The 12221-nt window shown below is 46.8% G+C and overlaps 1 protein-coding gene across 2 annotated transcripts in view; it reads left to right on the top strand.

The window, feature by feature from the left end:
• The first annotated feature begins 317 nt into the window (after positions 1-317).
• The window catches only part of LOC135400930 (protein henna-like), a 91378-nt gene continuing 79474 nt past the window's right edge, over positions 318-12221 (top strand). Inside the window, exon 1 of one of the 2 annotated variants that reach the window (XM_064632949.1) lies at positions 318-441. In XM_064632949.1, the coding sequence (XP_064489019.1) occupies positions 388-441 (54 nt within the window). In that variant the 5' untranslated portion in view covers positions 318-387. Of the gene's footprint in view, positions 442-473; positions 579-12221 lie in introns of those variants that run through there. The other variant, XM_064632950.1, reaches the window with a different exon arrangement.

The raw sequence follows: 12221 nt of genomic DNA, 5'->3' as shown, positions 1-12221 counted from the left end.
ATCGTGTTACGTCTCCCAATTCGTAGCGACGCTAGTGTCCCGCCACTTTTGAGTGGAGTAGCTGGTAGCGATATACTCCATGACCTAGTTCCTGGCAACGGGTACCACATTGGACTACACTCCGCACAAACCTTGGACTGCTACCGTATACTGTCGGTGGACACTTCTCTCACGGCGTGGCTCCAAAACGGCATAGTCTGCCATCTTATCGCCGAAGTCGACGGCGACGGGGAGGTGCAACCATGTGACGACCGAACAAGGTCACGATAGTTACCGCGAGTCTTGCAGCCAAGACTGGCCCCGATAGGATCGCCGTCATGTCGTTAGAGCTGATAGAGAAGTCGCGCATCCCAGACAGGGTTTGTCTGCGTCCCAGTTCGCTTGACGATGTTCCAAGGAGTGGCGAACGCCAACGTTGATAAGGATGCCTCCGCTACAGCAGTGAGTACAACTATTGTTCGGTTTTATGGAGATAGATAACCTATTTTGTTATGCGTGGGTGTCATAAATAAGAGTGTGTGTGTCGCAGAGGTACGATACAGAGTCAACCAGCTCACTCCACTTTCTACCTGCATTGGGTGAGTGTTTGTGGTAGTGGAAGTATAACGAATTTGTAACGCGAAAGTGCAACACGAAATGTTTTGTGCGTGTGTGTGTCTGTGTACGGTTTTAGCGTAATTCTGTAATGTAATGTATTGCAAAAAGAAACTAGGAAATTTAGCCTATACTCGATAGCATTTCTGCGTGCAGCACGCTAATGGTAGTCAACTAAAAACCTCTCGGTTTTAGTCGAAATCATGTGATATAGCCTAGGCGCTATGGCTTACAGCAATAACGAGAAACTCAGAATGAACGAAATAAGATATCAAATTAAACTATGTATATTAATGGGAACAGTTTGGTCCAATATAAGTGCCAGACATATTTCTGCTGTTACGAAGCACGACCTGCATGCCTTTCGCAATGTGTTTTTCCTAAAAATGTACTAGAGCCAGAAACTACCTAAGGAACCTTTCTCCACATAACGTGCCAACAGTGGAATTCCTTGGTTGGTTGGAGAGGGAAAATAGGGAAACCGTTACAGTGATCCACGCGCTCTCGACAACAGTACGTGTTCGTAAGAAGGGATGTCCCTCTCTATTTCTTGTTGATTTATTGATTGATTGATATAGAAAAATATTCTTGTTTTTACTGCATTACGTGCATGGTTATGCACTTCAAACGAAGCTGTTCTTCCCGTTTCAAGCTTCTAACAAACATGATAGCTTTCGACCTGCTCCGCGGCATGCAAGCGCTGTTCCTTGCTCAAAGTTCCATAAGGGAGGCGACATTATACGATACTATCTTGCCGAGCGTCCTCGACGGCCTTGGCATTGAGTCGGTAGAGATTTTCGTCGTGTTGTCGCCTCTGTGGTAATAATATAACATTTGCGCGAACGGGAAGTCAGCCAATGAATACGACGACACTCGCAATATATAAGAGAGGCTGCATTCCAGCTGTCACTTAACACCAGAAGAGATGTCCGACACGCAGCCAGCCCTGACCTCTGGATAATTGTTTGTCTGTCCTCACTCCTCAGGGAGAGAATCTGAGGCACGTGCTCCCGACGGAACATGTGATGTCTTTACATAGTACACTGGAAATCCAATTATATGAGTCTTGTGAACGTTTCGTGCTGTTGGCTATAACTGTCGAGGTATAGGATTTGGTTTGTTTCCCTCCTGTAACGTCAACTTGGCATATGTCAGGAATGTTTCGAAGAAGCAGAGCCTTCCAGCTCTCCTATTCCCTAATGTACACCGGTGGCCGTGGGTAAAACGAACTGACCTTTGTGGAGGTCCTATTCTGCTGGTAGAGAAAAACAAACAAACAAAACAAAAGAGAAACGGAGTGTCGTTCGGTGTATACAGTACGCAATTTTACACATTTCCGCGTGCGAGAGATTTTTTTTTTTTCTTTAAATAAACACCCATTTTCATTCCGCGGGCTCGACCAAAAGGGGCAGTGACAGTGGTGGAAAAGATGCTAACATGACGCCCAACTGAAAAAAAAAAAGTATTTCAAAAAGAGCATACGCGCCCCCGAAACGGTGATTTAGGTAGTATACGCAGGTGGTGATTTGTGCAAAAAAGCTTCAGGAAGAGCAACACCAAAAATATACATCTCCCTGTTTACAAACAAATGACGGCAGGTGGTACAGCAGCGCCACCAACTTGGTAGACTGGAACTACTATATAAAAAAAACCAATAAGTCACAAGAAAGCCACGTTTAAATGTGGCTTCTGGTATTGTAAGATATCTTGTAATTCCTTACATATCTTCTTCTTCTTTGCAAGGGGTAAGAGTTGTCAGCCACAGTCAAGTGGCTTGCTACTCTTTAATACTTGCTACTTACTTAATGCTTGCTACTCTTACATATCGTATTAGTTGTATGGCCTTGTTCTGCTCCATTCTACCGGTAGCCCTTTCTGTAAAGATGGCTACAGCGGGCTCTTCCATCTTCTGGGGCCTGATGGGTACGACTTTCTCTCGGAGTGTGTGTGTACGTGGTATCTCTATACAAAGCACGCACGAACTAAGTCGTAATAGCAAGCCACGTTCCGCCCAGGATTACGACATTGACTTTCAGACGATGCAACTCTTGGGGTGATGCCTTCTTTTCTTTCCGCTGTGACTGGGGCCGTGAATGAAGACACGAAAGCTACTAAAAACATGACCTCATTTGTGATTACCACTAATACAAAGAAGCCGCCCGTTACATTCGTGAAGCAACACGGCTTTGTGCAACGGCGGTGTTCCACCCGCGCTGTCCCGGTTTCGGTCATCATTACGTCATGGTGACGTTTCTTCGATAGACAGTGGGGGCTCTCTCCACGGGAGGTTCTCGGTGCAGAACTCACTCCAGTGACTTTTAATTTAATTTATTCGATAAATTTGATCTCATTAACAGAATTAACAATTAAATAGGAATTGGAACTCTGACTAATTGCACTAGTTTAATTGGTTTAGTCCTACACCAAACCGTAACGTAACCAAATTCCACGTCTTCTGGGGTGTGTCCTAAGATCTCCTACAGAGACTCTGACGTGGGAAAGTGCGGGGACAGATGGAATCTCTGACAGATTTTTGAGACGTTACGAAGTCTGGCTAATTCTGCCATTTGCAAATTACGACAGGTGCTTCTCGAGGAGCGGGGCAAAGTTTACTTTCTAAAGTTACAGTGCGTGTATACCTATTTGCGATATGATTTATTAGGTGTAGTTTTGTCTCAACAGACAGCGTGCCAGTCTAATGGTTTAAATTATGGAGTTGTGAAGTATAGAGCCTTGATGACTGTAATACGCATAGATGGAAACCGCGGCGAGCTTCTGTGGTGCAGTACAGAAGGAACAAAAACTTAACGTATGCGTGCGTCCGGCAGAGTTCCGTTTACACGACTGCGTTCATTACACTAATTAGGCTCATTAAGACTTTCGTCCGCTGTTAAAGCATCATTACGTCTGTCTAAGTAGGGCATCTCGCAAATAGGAACCTGCAGAGCAATGTTCGAGCGTTAAATGAAGTATTAATTTAGGGACATTTTAGCCCGCTTCACGAGTAGCATATCGATTCATTCTGCCAAATAGACTTACGCCAACACGAACTGTAAGCTTGCAAATGTGAGCGCCGTTGATGTCGACAAAATTGATGTTGGCAAAAAGAAAAAGTTGAGCCCCGGAGCAAAAGCCGCAAAATGCATGGCATTGCAACCTACGAGCCAATCTTGTTAATATTCATTTCATGTAAGCCTCTTGTGCATTCCATGCAGTTTATTGGAAAGTCGTGACATTCTATTAAACTCTCAATACCTGTATCGCAAAGGCTTTCCTGCAGTCACACAGCTAGCTTAGGTTGTACCTCATCCCATCGTCATTCAAGTAGTTGTTGTTTAACATGACGATGCATTAACAATCAATGATTCACGCAAATATATGCAGTGTTTTTAGAGTTCCGCATTTTTTTCTTCTTCTTTGTTTCGTTTCTCTACTGTCTCTCTTATTTACGAGTGGAGGAGTGGGCCTCGCATCTCCGTATTTTTCTTTCCTGTTTTCTTTTTTCTTTTTTTTATCAATGAAGCCGCAAAGCGTTCGGCAAAGTTTCCTTTTGGAAGCACGTACAAAAGATTACACTTATTTTTAATAATGAAACGCTCGTGGGATTGCTCTCGGTTATCTGCGCAACCCATGCAGCGCAGTCTGTGCGATTACAATATTAATTCTGTACAGATTGAGGAGTGTTCCGCAGGGCCGCACCCGTTATTCTTCATTTTGTATTAGCGATACATGCGGAGCTGTATATAGACGACCTGCTGTTTGCAAACAATCTACGTCACAACGCCAGATGTTGCGACCCGTCGTCGGCCAAACAAGTCACGTGCGTCGGAAGCCGCCGATCACATGCGTTGTTTTGATGGTTGTTTCCGACACGGTTGGCTACCGGAAACGGAAACGAGAAACGGTAATTACCGAAATTCAACAGCAAACGAAAATGTAAACGGAAACAAACTTTTTTTAGTTTCCACTACCAGAAACCGAAACGGACACGAAATTCAAAAGTGGTAACGTTAATGGAAACCAAATTCGCAGGACGTTTCCCTCAGTGTTTTCGCGTTACTATAAAAATTATATATATCCGCACTATTCTTCCAGTCATCATTCATTCATTCATTCGTTTATTTTCGGGACTTCCTTTCGTCTTGAGCCCACTGCGCAGCAAGATAGACGCGAAAGTTTTGGATGACGTGTTATTTTGGCGCACGAACAGAGACTTTTGAAACTTAAAGGCATGTATTTCCGTTACCTAGAGAGGCATCTACTTGTCGTGTATAAGATTCGTACGAACTTTGCATTAAAGTATTGTGTGTGTGTAAAGTATGTTAATGTGTTTGTGTTTGGTGTGGCTGTCCTTTTGCATCCATTATGTAACTATGAGGGGCGTTCAAGTCAAACCGGGACTTTTCATTTTTCACAAAAGTAAAATGAACTTACAGGCGAGAAATTAGTTTTATTTTTCAACGTAATCTCCAGCTGCACTAATGCACTTGTCCCAGCGTTTCACGAGGGCTTGGATGCCAGCAGCGTAGAAATCCTTACCGACGCGTAGCAGCCATGATCGGACCGCATTCTTGACCTCGTCGTCGCAGCTGAAGTGGCGGTCCCCAAGGAACGCCTTCAGTGGCACGAAGAGATGGAAATCGCTGGGGGCGAGGTCTGGACTGTAAGGGGGATGTGGCAGCAACTCCCAGCCAAGTTCCTGTAAGGCGCTGAAGCAAAAGCGGCGGAGCCTCATCACCAAAGGAGTCCTCCTCCTACAGGACAATGCACGCCCGCATACCGCGCATCTCACGACACGCACCTTACAGGGCTTGGCTAGGAGTTGCTGTCACATCCCCCTTACAGTCCAGACCTCGCCCCCAGGGATTTCCATCTCTTCGGGCCACTGAAGGCGTTCCTTGGGAGCCACCACTTCAGCAGCGACGACGAGGTCAAGAATGCGGTCCGATCATGGCTGCTACGCGCCGGTAAGGATTTCTACGCTGCTGGCATCCAAGCCCTCGTGAAATGCTGGGACAAGGGGACTAGTGCAGCTGGAGATTACGTTGAAAAATAAAACTAATTTCTCGCCTGTAAGTTCATTTTACTTTTGCGAAAAATGAAAAGTCCCGGTTTGACTTGAACGCCCCTCGTAATTGTAGCTTCTAGTCCCCTAGACTGGAGTGGGACTGGAGTGGGACCTAGACTAGGAGTGGGATCGGTGAGAGAAGGAATCAAAGAAATTCTTTGATTCCTTCTCTCACCGATTTTACTCCTTATATAAGCAATGTTTTAACTGCTTCTTTTGTCCGAAGGGCAGGCTCTGCCCGAAAGCTCACGTATTAAATAGTTACTCTGACTTCGTGCTTCATTCTTTCGCTATTTTTCTTGACGACGTTTCAACAAGCTGGACTGTGTATTATTTTACCCTCTTTACCTCTATAGGAACATTGTAACTTCAAAACGAATTCCGCGTTTCGATTTCCTTCGTTTGTTTTTCTTGTTTCTTTGTAAGGTAACCTGTATAAAAGGTACTGCTCAAAAGCCACTGTGTTCTCGTTCAAGCCGCACAATCATTCTGTATGAGAGTTTCGGATCAGTGTTGGTTACGTTATTGTGTCTCTGGGTCTGTACGAACTGCGGATCGTGTTCAGAATTGTGAAGAAAGCACAGGGTTGAAGTGATGGAACTTTATCAGGATATTTCTACGGTATGTTCACTACAAAGTTTTCGTAGTGTAGAGGAGGTGGAGTTCCTCTGGTGGAGGCGATGATGGTCGCCTATCTCCATGGCCGCGCCGGTGGAACTGAGGCCGGTGCTCCAGGCGGCGTGGCCATCTTCGTTGTTGTCCACGGCCCGCTCCAGTGCTCCCCCCTCAGACGCGGAGCGGCGATAAGAAAGGTCGAAGAATCACGTCGACACAGGAGGGAGAGAGCAAGCGCGACCGTGGATGACGCGCACTACTGGACATGTCCATCGCACGGCACAGCACACGTGGCAGGAAGAGGTCGATGAGGGGCGAAGTCGTTGAAGTCGTGGACGAGCGCTGGTGTCGTCTGGGGTGCCGCAACCGGCACGGGAGCGATAGCTCGTAGGGGCTCCCAGGAATAGCGAGGCGGCGCTAGCCGGGTTGGCTGCCGAGACGCCGGCTGAAAACGGGCCGTGGCGTCGGCTGCCGCGACTGCCGAAACCGGCAGGCGTGCATGTCACTCTGGTGTCGCGGCGGGCAGCGGATGAACGGCGAGATGCGTGAAATGAAGCGGTGGGTCGTGAGTATGCCGGTGGCCGTAGATAGCGCAGGTCGGTCCCTGGAAGCCGTGAAGCGGTGGTCGGTGGGCGGATGCGATAATCAGTGAGCGGTCGGGTCGTTGCGGGTTGGTCGGTCGGGTCGGTAGCGGATCGCAAGCGTGAACGGAAGCGGGACGGGAGCGGTCGCCGTGTTGTTCGAGAGACGAACAGCGGTCGTGATGTCGTCGTGATGCCACCGAGTAATGGCGGTGGCTTCCAGGGAGAGCGTGCCGTGGTAGTGCTAGTCGATGGTGTCATCAGAAATTTGGGATGGTGAAGGGCCGAATTGCTGCGAACTTGATGTTCATCGTTCGGCTAACCAAATGTAGAGGAGGTGGAGTTCCTCTACATGAGCCCCGACCGGCGATGGTACGCCACGAAGATCACTGATCACTCAGATCACTTGCTTTTCACCATTGGATGCCCTTAGATGACTTACATATATTATAGCTATATGTTGCGAATGACAAGTCTGCGTTCTGCACTGATGAGAGCTCATTTTGAGCACCATTTGTTCTGTAGCGTCTGTGAAGAGGCGGGCGTCTTAGAGACAGCCATCCCTGGCAAAACTAACTTTTACGTCGGTGTGGCGGTTAGGGGACAGTAACCTCTATTTATAGATGATCTGTGTAACGTTTATCGAGGGTATTGCCCATAGGCTAGAGGGTAACTTCTGAAATAGAGGGTAAAAATTTTGAAATTTTTACCCTTTACTACAAGGTACCAGATTTAGAGTGTACTGTTGCTTAGACAACACTACGTTTTAATAACCTTTCAGTCCGGAAACGTGGAACATTTATTAATGAACATTTGGGATGACGAATACCGTGATAGCTCACCATATTGTAAGCGTGTACGTTTTTTCTGCGCGGTTCGCCTTCGATGCCTCTTCTAGAGCTCTGCACGGGCCGACTTTTCCAGGCCCGACCCGGCCCGAGCCTTTATGCAGCCAGGCCCGATAGCCCAGTGAGTAGAGCCTGGCCTGGCCCGGTGACTCACTGAATAGAGCCCTGCCCGGCCCGCTAACTCAGCTAATAGAGCGCTGCCTAGCATTTCAAGCCGTGATTTGCGCGTTTCTAGTGCTTATGAAACAAGCGTATACGTAAATTTATAAGAAGGGGAGAGAAAGCTACAAACATACAAGAACTGACGATTTAACGGGGGGGGGGACGTTTTCTCCGGGGGCGTTTTTTCCGGGGACCTTTTCTCCGGGGACCTTTTTTCCTCCACCCGAACTCTACATTGAAAGAAAAGCCTTGAGCGTGAGCACACGAAAAACGCGGCACAACCACGGTCGGCTCGACAGACACAAACACAGAATGTCATTGTTCTTGAAGCCACGTTGAGGCTTGTTCTCGGTTTTTCTTTGCATGTTGTTGTTTACCAGCTGGCATGATTTTATGCAAACTCGCGCCATCATCACCATGCGAACTCTATAAATAATGAAAGACGTGACTAAGGCGAGTGTCAATGAGGCGATCACATGCAGACCTCGTAAACTCTGCTTCACTATCGCAAGAAGTGGATGTGCTATATCGCAACGTTGTGGCTGGCGATGCGGATGATTTCAAGGTTTCCATGACAACTTATTTACAAATCACAGAGAGAGCGTATCGCTTACAACGGTATATGAAAACACTCCATGCGGAATGAACGGAGAGAGGGCACGACGTCCCGCGAACAACCTAATCGGAGAATTGAGAATGGCCATGCGGGTCATTCCGCCAGTTGAGACAGCACTTTCCAAGATCAAAGGATAAGGTGGCGACCCCAACTGTACCGCATTTTCCCATCCGTACTCATACTGCATAATCCTTTAATTTGCATTTCTCTGGATCTATGTGCACCGCTGAATACAAAGTAACAGTTACTCCAGTCTTTCTGAATATTCGTGAGCTGTTTTTGTGGCGAAATCCAATCGAGCCGTCCACGTTCCTAACCTTTGCTCGCCGACGCCTGACACACGCCCTCTAAACACGTAGGAACACATACAGACAACACGAGAACTGCCGCACCGTCCGTGTGTACATCCACGTGTCGCGGGGCTTTGGTCTTTGTAACCACTTACCATCAGCCAGCCTGCATTTCGTGTTCATCCTATCGCCGACGCTCACTGGATAGCCATTTGCACACGGCTTTACACTGTTTCTCGGTTTCTCTGCACGGCGCAGAAAGGTAATCCCCTCTATGGAGGCTTACCCGCTCTGCTCAGCCTGTGCTGAAGGAGAGTCTGGTTTTGAACGAAAATATGAAGCAAAAAAACGACAAGCAAAGATCGCGCTCACTTATCAAATTGTTTCCCTGTGTGCGTATGTGTCGCACGAGCATTACCAAGGCTATAGAGGCTGCGGGGTCTAGCCTCCCACCAGAGTCGTATATTAAAAGGGAGTCTGGCGATTGGGAAGAGTTACAAAAAGAGGCTCGACCTGTCAATCACAGTTTCGCTCCACTGATTGGTTTGCTTTTTATCGAGGGGGTTGACATGACACCTCACTGCCACCCAAAATGGCGACGAAAACAAATACAGTGAAGCGGGGATTTCGTAACAAAAAATGTTCACAGACTACACTGATTTTACGCTGCAACAACAACAACAAATATATTAATGAGAATGAATGGGGAAATTCGCCACGTAAGGTGCGGTCCATTACCCGGCACGGCTCGGCCCTTTACGTTGCAAATGTACATCCTCATATACGTTTGTCGGAAATCAGTTTCAACTGATGCTCACCCATCGATATCTAACCGAAAATAACACGTCTTGTCGCCGGTGTTAAGCCTAGTGAACACGGCGATCACAACGAAATCATAGCAAAAAACGGTACTGTGCTCTACAATCTTATTGAATTGCTGGATTTCATGGATATAAACATTATTGCCTTTTATATTCCAAGTATTCATGCAGGTCTGTAAAATCGTACCGACGACAGTATGTGTCCCCAGCAGACGACAATTCTCGGCGTGCCCAACGCACCCTGTGGCGTAAATCAAATTTGCACAAAAAATCCACTAGTTTTGCAGATTGCGAGAGGTATCCATTTCAATCCTATCCAATCCACTTGCCACCCAGAATGGCGCTGCCCATGTCGGATAGGGGGACAAAGAGTGAGGATAGGGTGATTGATAGCGTCCCATATTTCCACACTCCATTGGTCGGAAAGCTGAAAAAGTGGGTGGAGCTTCAGGTATAGGCATAACCCATCAATGGCCAGACTCCCTTTTAATATACGGCTCTGCTTGCGAGCGCCACGACGCGGCCGCAAGACGTTCGAGGAATTAGGGACCATAGTTCTCCGGATTAGACGTAAAGAGATCCATCGAGTCAAGAGATCCACACATATCCACAGATGGATCACTTGACTCGGAGGATCTCTTGATCTGTTGGATCTCTTGACTCGTCTGAGAGTTCGCAGGCTTGGATATTTTGACCCCTTTGTGTTACATCGTTAAGTCTAACATCGCTAAGCAGAAATTACTCGTATCGAAATACGAGGGACTCGGTTGACGTGCGGTATAAATAGAATACAAATGCAGGTGGCAAATCAACATCTCATTTTTATTAACTTAGTTACTTACTTTGTAACATATAGCGCAGTCAAAGAAAAGCCGACAGTTCTCTTATGTCATTTGTGTTAAAAACAGGTGGTTGCATTGCAAGACCAACCTGTTTGTAACACAGGATTTATAGGAGTTCTGTCTTTTTTTTTTTTTTGACAGCGCTTCGTGTTAGAGATCGTGGGCTACGTACACTCACGTTGGGTGGGCCGGCTACTGTTTCAAACACGTTGATTATTCAAACACTTCTCGTATCACAGCAGGCTCGTAGTCGAAGAGCCAAGTCGCTGTTGTGGACAGACGTTCTACATGGCGGAACCGCCTGACTGACAATGGACTCTCTCAGGGTACTAAAGACAGCTTCATATGCCCGAACACATGTTTTTTATTTATTTACTTTTTTGTGTTTTCTTATCAAGTTTTTTCTTAATTTTTCCCGCCGTCCACAAAAGAACAAAGACAAAGCACTTTGCGGCTGTGCCCATTATAATTGTTAACAAACTTCAGTTCTGGCATAACGTGGGGACGGCTGCGTCAATGGACACAAAAGTACAAAGGCAACTCTGAGTCCAGCAGTATCAGAGCAAGCGTTTGGGCTGGTTGGTTCATATTGGATTAAAAAACAATTAAGAAAACCCAGTGCTGGGTAGGACGAGGACAGAGAATAAAGACCTCAGTGCCGGTCCTTGTCCTTTTTTATCCTCTGTCCTCGTCCTACCCAGCACTGGGGGGGTTTAATTGTTTCTTAATCCAGCAGTATACCCTGCATTTTGGGGTTGAGGTCAATGAACGTGGCAGGTCAATGTTGATTGGAAAGCACAGTCAGACAGTATTTTCCCGCACGGTCAGTAAAAGAATAGAATAACGTGATAAGGGTGGGGGCCAATGAAAAGAACGCGACAAGGATGCGGCCTACGATTCTTTGTAACTTTAGCTCAATATTCTTGGTAACGAACATCCGTTCTGGCATAGCGTGGTACGGCGCTAGGGGCAGTGAACATAAACGTGCAAAGGCAAAGGGGTGACTCGCCGCCGTAACCTACAGCACAACCTCAGGATTTTCTCGCTTACTTTTTTTTGTTTGTGTGCGTGTGTGGTAAGAAGAGAGAAAACACCGAAAAGTTTCACTGTTACCGGGCATATTACTTCCTAACTTAATACTACGTACAGCGCAATCGTTCTGCAACGAACATTGTAAGGGATATACTTTCTTTTCTGTCGGGAATCCTGACCAGTATGACGCTTTGACAGGTTGGATCTCTTGACTCGCCTGTCACGTGACCGGTGGGATCTCCTGACTCGATGGATCTCTTGACTCGGTGGATCTCTTGACCGGAAGCGCTTCTCCTCAGTAATTGCCAGCAGCTGTGGCGAGGAGACGGAAATCGACCTTCGAGGAGTAATGTTGGCAGACGCGTGGCAGGTTGAGCTCTGCTCTATGACGTCATAACTTTCAAAAATATAAATTAATTTTATGACACGTCCGCGTTGAATACAGAAACGGTATTTTTGGGACAACATAGTGTGATACCCCTGCCAGACGGGCGGTCTCCAATGGTCATTGAACATGTGTTTAGCGCCACCAAGCGTGTAAGGTGTAAACTTGTCATGTAGCATTGGATCTAATGCTTTTTGAGAAGTTGACACCATACACCCTGGGTGGCGATACGCGCATGTTCAATGGCCATTGGCGTCAATGAGCACTGAAGAGTATACCCGTGTGACAGGTACATAGAGAAACGTGAACTGTAATGACGCCAATTCGGTAGGATTCTGAGGACACGAGATTTAGTCCGCAGTGGCAC

The sequence above is a fragment of the Ornithodoros turicata genome, chromosome 7 (assembly GCF_037126465.1).
Source record: "Ornithodoros turicata isolate Travis chromosome 7, ASM3712646v1, whole genome shotgun sequence".
NCBI lineage: Eukaryota > Metazoa > Arthropoda > Arachnida > Ixodida > Argasidae > Ornithodoros > Ornithodoros turicata.
Note: the sequence above shows the minus strand (reverse complement) of the source record. Positions and strands in the feature narration are given on the sequence as shown.